Here is a 12,685-nt window from a genome sequence, read left to right as displayed (position 1 = left end):
TGAAAATACTTTCCGCAATTTGAGTTTCAGGGCTGTATTATTTATAGTTTCAAGAACATTTCATAATTTTTTCGTTGGCATTAATAACAAAATGCGGCATGGCGCATATAAGTAGCAAACGACCAGTTATCAATCCGGTGATGCAGATTCCTCGGTCAATACTTATCCGATCGACTTGAAATTTTGACACAATCTCTAAAACTTGTTTATCGATTCGAGCTTGTAACTAGATTTTTGAATTTCGATCCCATAATTTTTGTATGAAAAATTTTTTCAACTACTTTTTGGTTTATAATCATATATATTTGAAAACCAATTTTTTTTTAACATCTAGGCAACAAACTCGAACCCAAAAAGGTGTTTTAAACTCTAAAAATGTTTTCTATCCGTCACAAGTTGGACAGTGATGTAAGGAATTTTGCGTCACCGCAAAAGCCTTCGAGGTCGGAGTCGTTCGCTACTTATATGCGCCATACCCCTATTTTGTAATTAATTTTAATGAAAAAATTCTAAAACGTTCTTGAAACTATAAATAATAAAGCCCTCAAATTGAAATTGCTCCAAGTGTTTTACTTTCTTAGAAAAAAATAAAAAAAAAAATAAATAAAATTAGGTATGATCTTAGACCGTCCAAGTTGTAACCCCGCCCCCAAACAGCAACCTTGGGATCGATCAACGGTGTGCCATTGAAATCTTACCGACAACCATAAGCGTGAAGTCAAATCCTTTCTTCACGGCTTTCCGGTATACTTGATTTGGAAGATTGGCGAATCCTACGTAACCGTCGAGTTCCTTGGGTTTAGTCGTCGGCGCGGACCTCGAGTCCTTGCTGTCGGCCGACCTGTTGTTCGCTGACTCGCGTTTGTTGCTGTCCTCGGAGTCATTCTGGTTGAGAGTGACGCTGGTTTGCGGCAACCTTGCTTTCGTGGGTGCTGAAGGAGGCGCTACGCTTGGAGGTACACTCGACGTCAACGTCGTTCCGGTCGCCGCGGCGGTCGGAGGTTGAGGCGGCGGCACCGACGGAGAAGACGGGAGACTGCCGCTCTCAGCTTTGAAGAAGAGCTCGCGCTTCGTCTGGATCTGAAGCAGGAAAGACGAGAATTAGCGATTGATGACAAAGGGCAGAACGCGATAATGGAAAAAGAGCCACGGGGACGTATAATTGATACGTCGATTGGTATTATTTTCGTTTTTCAATACGCTGAATCATCTATGAACGAAGCTTGGCTTCCAGGAAGACATAAGTTTCAAAATTTCGATTTAACTGACAGATGAAAATTGAGTTTCAAGTTTGAAGCAAGTTATAGAGGTACCATAATTTCTCCGAAATCCATTGTTGCCAATTTTGTACAAAGCGTTATGGAGTCACTCCACTCTCAATAGCACCGCATCGATTGCAAGCATACTTCACAATCAATTCAATAAGTAATAATCTTAAACTTCACTAAAGCTTCGATACAAAAATGCCGCCACACAATTATTGCGAGCATAAAACTGTAAATCGAATAGCCTGAACTAACCTAATTAACCTAATTACTAATAATTGAGTAACTGTTATTCTCCTAATTGGTACTGTTATCACGATGTAACTCGGCTCAAGCGCATTTCAATTTAAAAGTAGAAAATATTCTGTTAGAGTTAGAACAATGGTACAAAAAACAAGAATCAAATCCGAAACGCGGTTAGGGTCAAACATTGTACGAGTTGGCAGCACGGAATGCTCCGTAAAAAAAAAAAACAATGGTTCTCTTCAAACCTTTCAAAGTGCGCAAACCGTTGACCTCGAATATTCTGTTTTTTATCTGCACTATTTCACCGCACAATAGCAGTTTCATTGGTTATAGATTTTTGAATACCAGAAGTAACGAGTAATCAGGATTTTCAGTATCGTGTACCTTAAATTTTTGCTCGCATATTTCAAACGCTACAAAATCAACTGAATGTTCGTCTTCCCCTTGTCCCCTAATCTTCCGAACCATCCTTGGCTTGCGGTAAATTCGAAATCTTTTACACCTTTTTTTATTTTCTATTCATCACTAATGCTTTTCGCTACAATGATTCCTCCTAAAACTGAAATGCCTCGAATGCCCGTTGCCTCAGTCGTTAAAAAGCCTTTTCACGAGCAGCCGCGTCTTTCTACTCCTTCTTAATAACGTCATTGTTCACTTTCAACCTTCGAACTGTCTCCACTGATATATGCCAAATTCTCAATCAATGAAGAACCATAAGCCACAATTTTTTCTTCAAGACAATTGCCAATACGTCGTTTCCATTCTCTTTTTACGACCACGATTTTCTTTCAAAAACCACTGATACGCCTTCGGTTTCTATCTGTTTTTAATTTTTCTTCTAATTCTCCTAAATTTACACACTGAATATTAAACATCTTTCAATTTAACCTTTCAAGTTACGGTGACGAGAGTACTGTGATAGATAAATAGAAAAGCGAAGCAAACAAAGAAGGCCGGAAAACTTCCCGGAATTTCACTCCGATCGCGGGTCTCTCTCTCTCTCAAAGTGAGGTACCACAAAATGAGGAGTTCCACTTCGCTGTGTATGAACATCGTAATTCCAACGTCGAAGAACCGGTCCATCGGCGTCTGTACGTGTATAAATCGAGGGTCGCAGTTAAAGGGAGAGTCACTCGAATCGCTGTCCGCCCTCAACGCGCACATATCCATATTATGTATATAAGAAAAGATTCGTAGACGGTGGTCTCGCAATCAGTCCAGAGTATATATACCGGGTATATAACTTTGCGAGAAGACCCGTCCTCGCCTCGATTAAACCGAACATCGTATCCACTACATGAATTTGCGAAAAGTTTGTACACTCATCTCGGTGCTAGATTTCCTCACTTTCTAAACTAAGATCAGTGTGTCAGTTATTGCCACGTTTAGACCCAATTATCGAATCTTTTATTTTCCAAAATTATAAATTATCGTCAGAAATTGCAAATTTCTCAATTACTAAAACCAATTGCTAGAAATTTAGACACTGCAAATTTATATGTTGGTAATTTTGGAATTAAGGATCAAACAGATAGAACCAAAGAACGTCAATGATGGGTAGAGGGTCAATAACTGGGACACTCATTTTATGGCAACTTGTGTGCCTTTGCAAAAAATCACCCGGTATACCGGCAGAACTGCATCCAAAAGTAGTCAGTCAACTGCTGCTGCAGCTATTATGGCTCCGGTTGGGAACATACTATACCACGTGGTTATGTGACTCTGTATACATATGTATAGAGTATATATTCTCGTTCGTGTCACACTGCTCTTATTTCTTACTCTGTAGCGAATAATTCTACGACACCGGATTGCAGTACGTAGGTACACATGTACACATGTATATATGTACACACACACACCTATGTATATACTACATTTACAACGATATATTATATGCCCACCCACGTTATTTCATCGGTCTTCTATATCCCAGAGTGTAAATTACGTCGTTGACAATACCTGTTAATAGGTATAATAAACATTTAGTTTAGTTATGAAGATGCAGGTACATATAACGTACGTCTACTAAATGAATAAGTACTTATAATAACTGGGAAAAGATGACTGATAATTTAAATATTTGACCGTTTAAAAGCTTTTAGATCACATGTTTTATATATATATATATATATATTTATGTGTGTGTGTGTGTGTGTGTACAATGAATGCACGTCATAGCAGAGATTTGTGTAACACGTGATATTTATCCTTCAGTTTCAAATTTCCTCTACACTCTCAGCAAAAAGTTATACATTACATTAAAAAGGAGAAAACTGCATACATCGGTTTTAACGTTGTTTTTTTTTTTTACCTCGCCTCCATCTACCGTGAAACTCGTATAAGGTGTAATAAACTAACCATAATTAAAGTAGAACTTGAACGTTGTGAATGAAAGATACTTCCCTCGAGGCACTTCGTCTCTTCGGAATAACTCCTATTACGGTGTTTGCGTTCATGCGCCTGCACGTGAGTTAATTTGCACAAGACACATTAACAACAACAATAATGATAACAATAATAATAATAATTAAGAAGTGTGTGGTTTATCGTGCAATTTTCCATATCAATTTGTCACTGCAGGGTTTACAGTATGTGTGTCACGTATCAGCAGTTCTCGTATTCTATATAATACACAACATGCTAAACAAAGTCAAACTATATTCTCGATTAATGTCCATATAACCTGTACCCGGGTACGTCGAGTACATTGCGCATACATAATACGTATATATTGTATGCACAACTACAGTTATAAGGATAATCTTAATCGTTGGAACAAGAACACAAACGATTGACTTCTAAAGCGGACCGCGAGGAACGGTCGCAATAACAATAACATTTATAGTAATAACAATGATTACGGTGAACGATCTTTGTTTTAAATGATATAAGGGTTACTGCTATATATGGCGGGCACGACTATCTTGTTTTTCCGATAACAGGACTCTACGAGATATGCTCCACGTTTACAGATACAAACGAGAATTCAGGAAATTAGGTATACTTTATACCAAAGGAGTTCGAATGCTCAAAGTCAGATGAAATAATTTCTATATTCATATACGTTGTATACGCATAGGTATTAAGCCATGCATAACTGATCACCAATTGGATGTCTGCACATGTATGGACATCGTTTCATCGATCATTCATGATATTATGTGTAGGTACCTACTATATACAATTTCCGGCAGTCGTGACACCTTTGCGATTCCGGCAATCAGATAATTTCATCCGCAGATGACTGTACTGTAGTCTACGGTGTAAGGAAAGCCATTAACCCTTTGAGTCATGGTGGTAGGAGTATTCTTACCACTTACTATACATCAATTTTTTGTATATTTAGAAAACTTGTCAACATATTTCTTCAGATATTTTTGGGGTCGCCGATTACGAATCTTACATCAGATTTTGAAAATTCCGTACGGCGAATCCAATCAGCGACCCGAAAAACTCCGTGCATAGAGTTTGTTAACCGTATTCGATAAAAATTAAAATTTTCGTTCACCGTAATGGATCCACCATCTTGAATTTTGGAAATCTGATTCCAGATTCTTAATCAGCGGCCCCAAAACCCGCAGAATACTATATTGTTGTAAAAGTTGACTCAGCAAAATAATGCGTGACTCAAAAGGATAACCCGTGACAATTACAGAGCCTACTAATCGTAAGTATGCCTACGTATAAAATAGTCCCGTCGACGATCTGTTCGAGTTCCGTTTTAGGGATTTCTATTTCTCCGTTAATTTTTCAGACTTGCTCGCGACATGACTTCCCTCCAATCTCTGTGCCACTGACACTGAATCTCCCGTGCTCCTCGATAGTCGATGGATTATTATATATACTCGCGTTCGCGGTCGTTGCAGTAGTTTGCCCTCGTGCGATTCGTTCCGAGAAGTCCCTCATTGTAGTATATAATAAGTCTTAGACCCCCGAGAGATCTGCGCACGCGAGAGTATTGACCTAGACGCCGCCAGTAAGGCGTCCTCTCCCGTCGTCGTTCCTTCTTGTATATCATTTAGTTCATGCCGAGAAAATAAGCCAGTGATAATGACTAAACCACCGCCGACGAGAGTTGAAGAATGGATGCAGTTTCGAATGCAAGAATAAAAAAAAATACTCCGCCGTTAAAACCATGCACAAAAAATGATCCGTTGAAACTCCGAGGGCGGGGGGGGGGGGGGGGGGGGGGATATATAAAACACGGAAAAAACGTGTTTAAATAATAAACGAAAATGTGCGTAACAATGAGGTTCTAAACCATTTGAAGCGTACATTTTTCTTTGCGGTCAAATTCCTGGAAACTAGGTGCATAAGAGTTCGAGAAGGTTACTGATTTCAAAATGGGGTCAGATTTGGGGAATTTTTTAAATTCAAAATTGCGGATCTAATACGACGGACTGAAGATGTGAAAGTGATTGGAATGGCTCGAAAATTCGATTTCAGCTACCCTGAAACTGCATCGAGTAACAAACTTCAAACGAATATCGGATCAATTTTTATATTTTCAGTCCGCTATATTGGATCCACTATTTTGAATTTGGAAATTATTACGTCGGATTCGTTTCCTAGCGACTCCAAAAACCCAAAATTACCGAATTCCACTTTTCTAATCCCCACAACCTTACCACAATTACATTTATTATGTGTAAAAACAGACATTTTCAACACTTTGTTTATTTATAGCGCTCACAATATCGTCAAAATCCCTATTATGCAAAAAAAAAAAAAGCAAAATGCAAAAGATGACAGCGGTTTATGAAAAATTGAATATAAATCTTGAATAACCTATTCGAAAAGGTGTATCATATATATATATAATACATGAGACGCTGTGCAGCAAAGGGTTAATATATCGACCGTGGCGTTGCAATTAATAATAAAAATGTAAATGAATCACACGTTTTACATCCCCGCAAGAATTACACCATGTATTATATACGCTATAGGAGTTGGACTTTTATTAGAACCTCACTTTGGTACGATCATTCAGCCTTATACTATACTCCCGTAATCCTGTAACGTGCTGTGCCGAAACGGCGAAAAAAAAGAAAAAAAAATGAAAAAGTAAAAAATCCGAATACCGTGATAATAAAGAATTCATTTGTTACCGGTTATAAGGAATATACATAGGTATACATATATGGAACGGCCAACTTACTGGTACACAGCAAAAACGGTTTTGTATTGATCTCCCTACTGTATTATTATACACTCCTTAAATAGATTTGTTACGTCAAATATTCAAATCAGAGAATGGAAAATTCTTGTATTTATACGACTTGTCGTGACTGAAATCAGCACGATATATCAGCGAAACTCTTATATGTAGGCATCATATACAATACACACACGAAAATAGAATGAAAAAAAAATTCGGTTATCTTTACTAGATTACACTGCATGGATTTAAAGTATAAACACATGGTTTGATTTTTTTTTTTTTTAAATATTATCTAATGATATTTCCCCGGCACGACGACGCTTTGCTGCCAGATTTAGAGAACAAACGGAGAGGAGGGGGGGAATGTCGAGATTACCTTTATCCGAGTAATGATATTTGAATGAAGAATCGTGAGTTTTTAGTGCTCGCACAGTCACGTCGCGCAGCGATTTCCGATAACAGGAGTAGATAATTATCATGGGGAGGTAAAAAATAAAAAAAAAAAAAAAAAATAAGATAAAGACAGCGAGCGAGGCGTTGCAACGAAGCGAAAAACATTCGCGATCCGTTTATTATAATTATAATCATCATCGTCATCATCATCGTCATCAGCAGCAGCAGCGGCAACGTTTCTCGATTAGGTGTTAATTACCGCGGGTTCAATGCACTAAATTAAACGCACGATTTCTGCATTGTTTTGAGAGATCGCAGTTCGTTATATCCATTTCATTATTTCACATGCCTGCTTTCTTTCTTTGTTTAAAAATTGTGCGTACATACACGAGATTTATGACGTCAAACATTGCCACAACGTTGTAATTGCAGTGCAGAGGATGAGGTTCGTGGAAAAAAAAAAAAAAAAAAAGAATCCGTTGTGAATAATGCCGGAGAGACGTCGAACAGAAGCGAGAATCTTTCTGTTTGTTCAGTCTAATGGCTTTCACGCGTAATTCATTCGTCCAATACTGCCAGACTTAATTATACAAAGTTGAGAAGAAGGGCCAGCATTGCATGTGTATATTTGGTGAAAACAAAGAACGCGTTAAACAGCGATTTCGGGATGTTAACACCGCGCGATATGTACTTCGGAAATCGTAATAAGTATGTATACCTATTCAAACGTGGTAAAAGAGAAAAGTGGCAAAAAAAAATAAATAAATAAATAAAACACCTTGAACAGGTTTTTCAACCCGATTTTTTCTCTGATCCCTGAACAGCAAATACTCATCAAATAATAATGAATCGAAGTTTGCGGAGCAGCGCGAGTTGATTTGAATTGAAAAACAAAATGATGAAATGATCCAAATTACTATTCAAAAACAGTAAATTTCTTTCACGCCGATATTTATGTAATGGATATAAGTATGCATACAATATCTGTAACATTGCTATTTGAAAAAAAAAGTGAAAAATTCGAATATACTTGATATACCGCGATATTTAAAATAAAACTCAACTTCCAAGGTTCCAGTGAGTAACTAAAAGAATCTACGATCAAACGAAAGTATTGTATTATAATAATATAATAATACAGGCCTGCAAAAAAATATTTTTTTTCAGCTGCACGGGATGTTTTTGGTAAATATTATGTTTTCGAGTGTGCCGAATCCAAAAATCACTTCCCATTCCCTCCATCACGTGTACGGTATTCTTGCAAAATACAAGGTGTTTGAATAAAAAATAAAAGCATAACAACATTGAAAAAACTACCATTTTATATGGAATTTATTCTCCAGTCTCACTCTAATAAATATTAAATGGAAGTAAGAAATCAATTTTGCATAGGATTAATAGAATCCAGTAAAGGACACGAGATTTTGAATTACATGGGAGTTTCACTCTAAATGAAACCACAAACACGAGTTGAGGAAAAAACCTGACGTGATGGAATTTTTCGAGTATTTTGCCCCGGCTTCGGTGAATGAAAATCTATAATAAACAGTATAAGTAACTTGTGCAGTTTTTTAGCTGCAGACCTGTGTAATTAGTGTTTCTCTATTTTGGTAGAATCGCTTTTTCACTCATATTAGTTGAAATTAATTATTGCGACGTCGAACAGGTGCTTCTCTTTCGAGGACTCTCCAAATTTTTTGCTCATGTTTTTTCAATTTCTACAGTAATTCGAGTTTCCGCGCAGCATTGCGAGACGCCGCATGGCAATCGATAGTGAACAGTCCATACACGCGATGGTAGCGATGCGATGGTCGGCCCCCATGACTGCGTAGAGTCGTATTACTCGCGCACACCATAAATAGCGCAGCGTGAGATAAAAAGTTTTTTCAATTATGCTTATTTATCGTTACTTTTCATTCGCTTTAGTACAAGATAGCCGTTCGTCCGAGTATTTATCATACTCTAGACGAACTATCTCTTCGAAAATGAAAAAAAAAAAAAATAAAAAATGCTGGTGTTACGACAAAAAACAAAAAAAGAAGCTTTTTGGTTATTACATTTTCAAAGAGTCGTGTATCGATTAATGTTGAAAATAATAAAACGTATCGATTTTTGGCGACTAACTAAAGTTTCTATTCAAAAGTCACACGCGGTAGATTTAAAAAAACAAAAAAAAAAAGGAAACTAAAAGCACCAAGTAATTTTAATCAAGCGAGTACCTACATTTATTTGAATATTGATATAAATCAAACACTCCAGACCATATCTCCGTATATTAGGTAAAAGAATTTATGATTTCAAATAGGAAATCAACTTATTGTTAGAAGAGGCAAGACGGTTTAATTCGTGTGGAGCCCCCTGCCATACGTATGAATCAGCGCAGATGCTGAAGGGGAGGAGGTTTCAAGATCGCGGATGAGAGGGTGGAGGAAAAGGAGACCCTGTAACCCAGTTTAGGAGGCTGTAGTTCCCCAACAACAACAGGAACGCAAAGGTTATTCCCGTGGGCACAAAGTACTCGAAACTCTTCTTCCCTTACACGTACGTACATACTTTCGCTATAATCAATTCGTCTGCACAGCCGGCTGGATAATAACGATTATACGGGACATCGGAAAAAGTATTCATCATATTTTCATACTTCACAATTGCGAGAATAATAATTTATATTATAAATAATTAACTAAATTTGATCTTGTACTTTTTTTCTTTATCAGAGATAAAACGAACGTATAATAATAATAATAATAATAATAATCTGCAGTACGTATACTTTTCGTGGATTGGACAACTCGTCCTCTGCTTTCACGCTTGCGGCCGTATATATATAATGTGGAGTATACATGTACGTAAAGATGTTTGGTTGGTATACAGATGCGTACTGTATGTACGGTACATACGCGGTTGCGTTATACTTGATGTACTTGATACACGATACGAGGAACCCATTGCCAGAGAGTCGACAAGGCACCCTTTCACTGGATCTCAGAGCGTCTTGCGCGTCTTCCCAAACTTTTCTTTTTCTCCTCGTTATTATTTTCCCCATATTTTGTTTCAAACTTTTTTTTCAGTACAGCTAGACCGACCGAACGATATACATAACAAGCTTATCGGTCCTGAACTATTCACCCAACTTTTTCAACGCTAATGTGTATATACATATCTATATACGCGTACAGTCAAAGTCCTGCGTACTTTTCCACTTTACCAACGATTTATATTACATAGGTATACAGTAAAGATTTCGATTGAAATTAATTCAAACTTTAAACTGAGATTATAATTTACGTCTCAATAATTTTTGTTCAAAGGTTCTGAACGACGATGCGAAAGGAAAATTTGCCCCCAATTTTTTGCTGCGGGAGTGTATAATTTTTGTCGATGTATAAAGAAAATATGAAAACTTCACTGCGCGTTTTATACATTCATATTAACTTTGCTTACACGTATATTATCCCATTCCTCGTGACAACATTCCAAAGACGTGATGCACGTTATATGTATAATGATGCGGGAGTTCGATTAGTTCCCGATAACTACTCGGTCTAAAAAAAAAAGTCCATGTCATGACATGCGCTTGTGTATACGCATACGTATATGCAGGTCTGCCCCACCTTCGCCTAATTAGTTACGCTGCATTTATACCAGTGCAGTCTGCATACTGCAGTAACATCAAAAGAATACAGTAATACTGTATCGTACATCGGACTGTTTCATTATTGTTATTATTGTTGTTTTTTTTATTATTATCGTTATCGTTCGTATTCACATTTATTGCTAGACCTTGATCCGTCGGCAGGAGAAAAAAGATATCGACATTACAGTGTGAAAAAGTGCGATATTGTACCACAGCTGTGTTGTACGCGTTGTCACGGTAACTCGGGAACGGGAACGAGAATGAGAATGAGAACTACTGTTCGAAACACATGGCCGATGTCAAGCGGGGAGGAAGGCAGGCAGGCAGGCAGGCAAGGCAGGAAAGGCGGCACCGAGGGACTCAGGGTGAACCCTTGCGCGTGCAGTGCGAGGTTATACTCGTACAGGGAAGAAGAAACGTAACGCCGGGGGCGGTAGAGCAGCGAGCGAGAACCCCGGAGACGAGGGGGGAGGAGGCTTTACTTTTTCGTCGGTAAGGGCTCTCCCGCACCCTCTCCCTCCCTCTTGGTCGCTGCGTCACGGACGATAGAAAGATACACAGTTGCCCTAGGTGACTCATAGACCGCCGTGGCGGCAGGCAGGCAATGTATACACTGCACGATTCACCATGTATGCTCTTCGGCCGCCGCACGCAAGCAAGCAATCATTCCGTTCGTCGTGTGGATACGATGCACGGTGGTGATGGTGATGATGATGATGATGATGCATGAGAATCGTACTACCTGTAGTATACGTAATACACCGGGTGTCTCGGCGTCGTTTCGAGAATTGAGAATTTCCTTGATTACCTACTCGTGAGGACGAAGTTGGTAAGAGGTTGAAGTAAGGAACGTTAACGTTACGAAACATCAGGAAGAAATTCATTGTGTTGAAATTTTAGAATGACTTTCAAAGAGTTAGCTCTTGAAAAATATAGTTATTTTCGGTTCGTGGTTTACTGAATTTCAGACAATTCCACTGGTGCGTTAAATACACTGTAGTTTTGAATAGCCAATTCCTTGAAAGTCATTTTTAAATTGACCAGTTATGTTGATTTTTTAGACCGGGATTTCTAACTTCAGTCTGATTAAAGCGACATTTTTTCGGAGATTTTAGGAATTGTATGCGTTACGGTTGAGGTTGAGGATCGTTGCGTTAACGTGACATCGCATTGAAGTTAGTAACGTTATCGTAACGATTCGTGCTGATGACAAAACCGTTGTTCCATTATTTTAGAACTGTTTGAAATTCAGTAAACCGTAACGTGTAAAACAAAAGATACTCATATTTTTCAATCTCAGTTCCTTCAAAATCATTATGAAAATAAGAAAATAGTGACGTTTTTTCCCAATCTTTCGTTACGATAACGTTACTAACTTCAACCTCATAACGTACGAAGTCGCGAAAAAAACACTATATGCAAGTTTTTAGAATCACTGAACTAGTTGAGTTTGCAGTAATACGAGTACTTGGTGTAATGTTTTGTGCTTTGTCGCATCGCTCGCAGCGTAACGTATTTCAGGCAATACCGAAGTTTCTAAATAACAATGATTCCCAAAAATTTACAAGGTTGAAGTTAGCAGCGTCATCATAACGAAACATTGGGAAAAAATCACTATTTTCTTATTTTTACAATGACTTTGAAGGAACTAAGTTTGCATAATATGAGTATGTTTTGTTTAATCACGTTTTACTGAATTTCAAAGAGTTTCAAAATCGCGAAATAACGGTTTTCCTTCAGCATGAATCGTTGCTACCTTCAACATGAAAAAAATGTATGATCTTCGTCGTACGAAAGTATCGAATTTCAACCTCTCGTATCAGCATGACTACAATTCGAAATCTTCCTATCCATACAGGTACTTTGTGGTCTAAGAAAATGCGGTCGACTTATCCAGTGATAGTGTTTTCCAAGTACACTTATATTTACGTAGAAGCTAACCTAACTCGAGAAACCTAATTTACGATTGAACAAATA

At 37.9% G+C, this 12,685-nt stretch overlaps 1 protein-coding gene across 8 annotated transcripts in view; it reads right to left on the bottom strand.

Annotated features, from left to right (window-relative positions):
• The window catches only part of LOC124178848 (septin-7-like), a 42,579-nt gene that overhangs the window by 15,210 nt on the left and 14,684 nt on the right, over positions 1 to 12,685 (bottom strand). For 7 of the 8 annotated variants that reach the window (XM_046562647.1, XM_046562630.1, XM_046562612.1 and 4 more), the window contains one exon: positions 699 to 1,080. In XM_046562647.1, the coding sequence (XP_046418603.1) occupies positions 699 to 1,080 (382 nt within the window). Of the gene's footprint in view, positions 1 to 698; positions 1,081 to 1,313; positions 1,350 to 12,685 lie in introns of those variants that run through there. The other variant, XM_046562639.1, reaches the window with a different exon arrangement.

The sequence above is a fragment of the Neodiprion fabricii genome, chromosome 1 (assembly GCF_021155785.1).
Source record: "Neodiprion fabricii isolate iyNeoFabr1 chromosome 1, iyNeoFabr1.1, whole genome shotgun sequence".
In the NCBI taxonomy this organism is placed as follows: Eukaryota; Metazoa; Arthropoda; class Insecta; order Hymenoptera; family Diprionidae; genus Neodiprion; species Neodiprion fabricii.
Note: the sequence above shows the minus strand (reverse complement) of the source record. Positions and strands in the feature narration are given on the sequence as shown.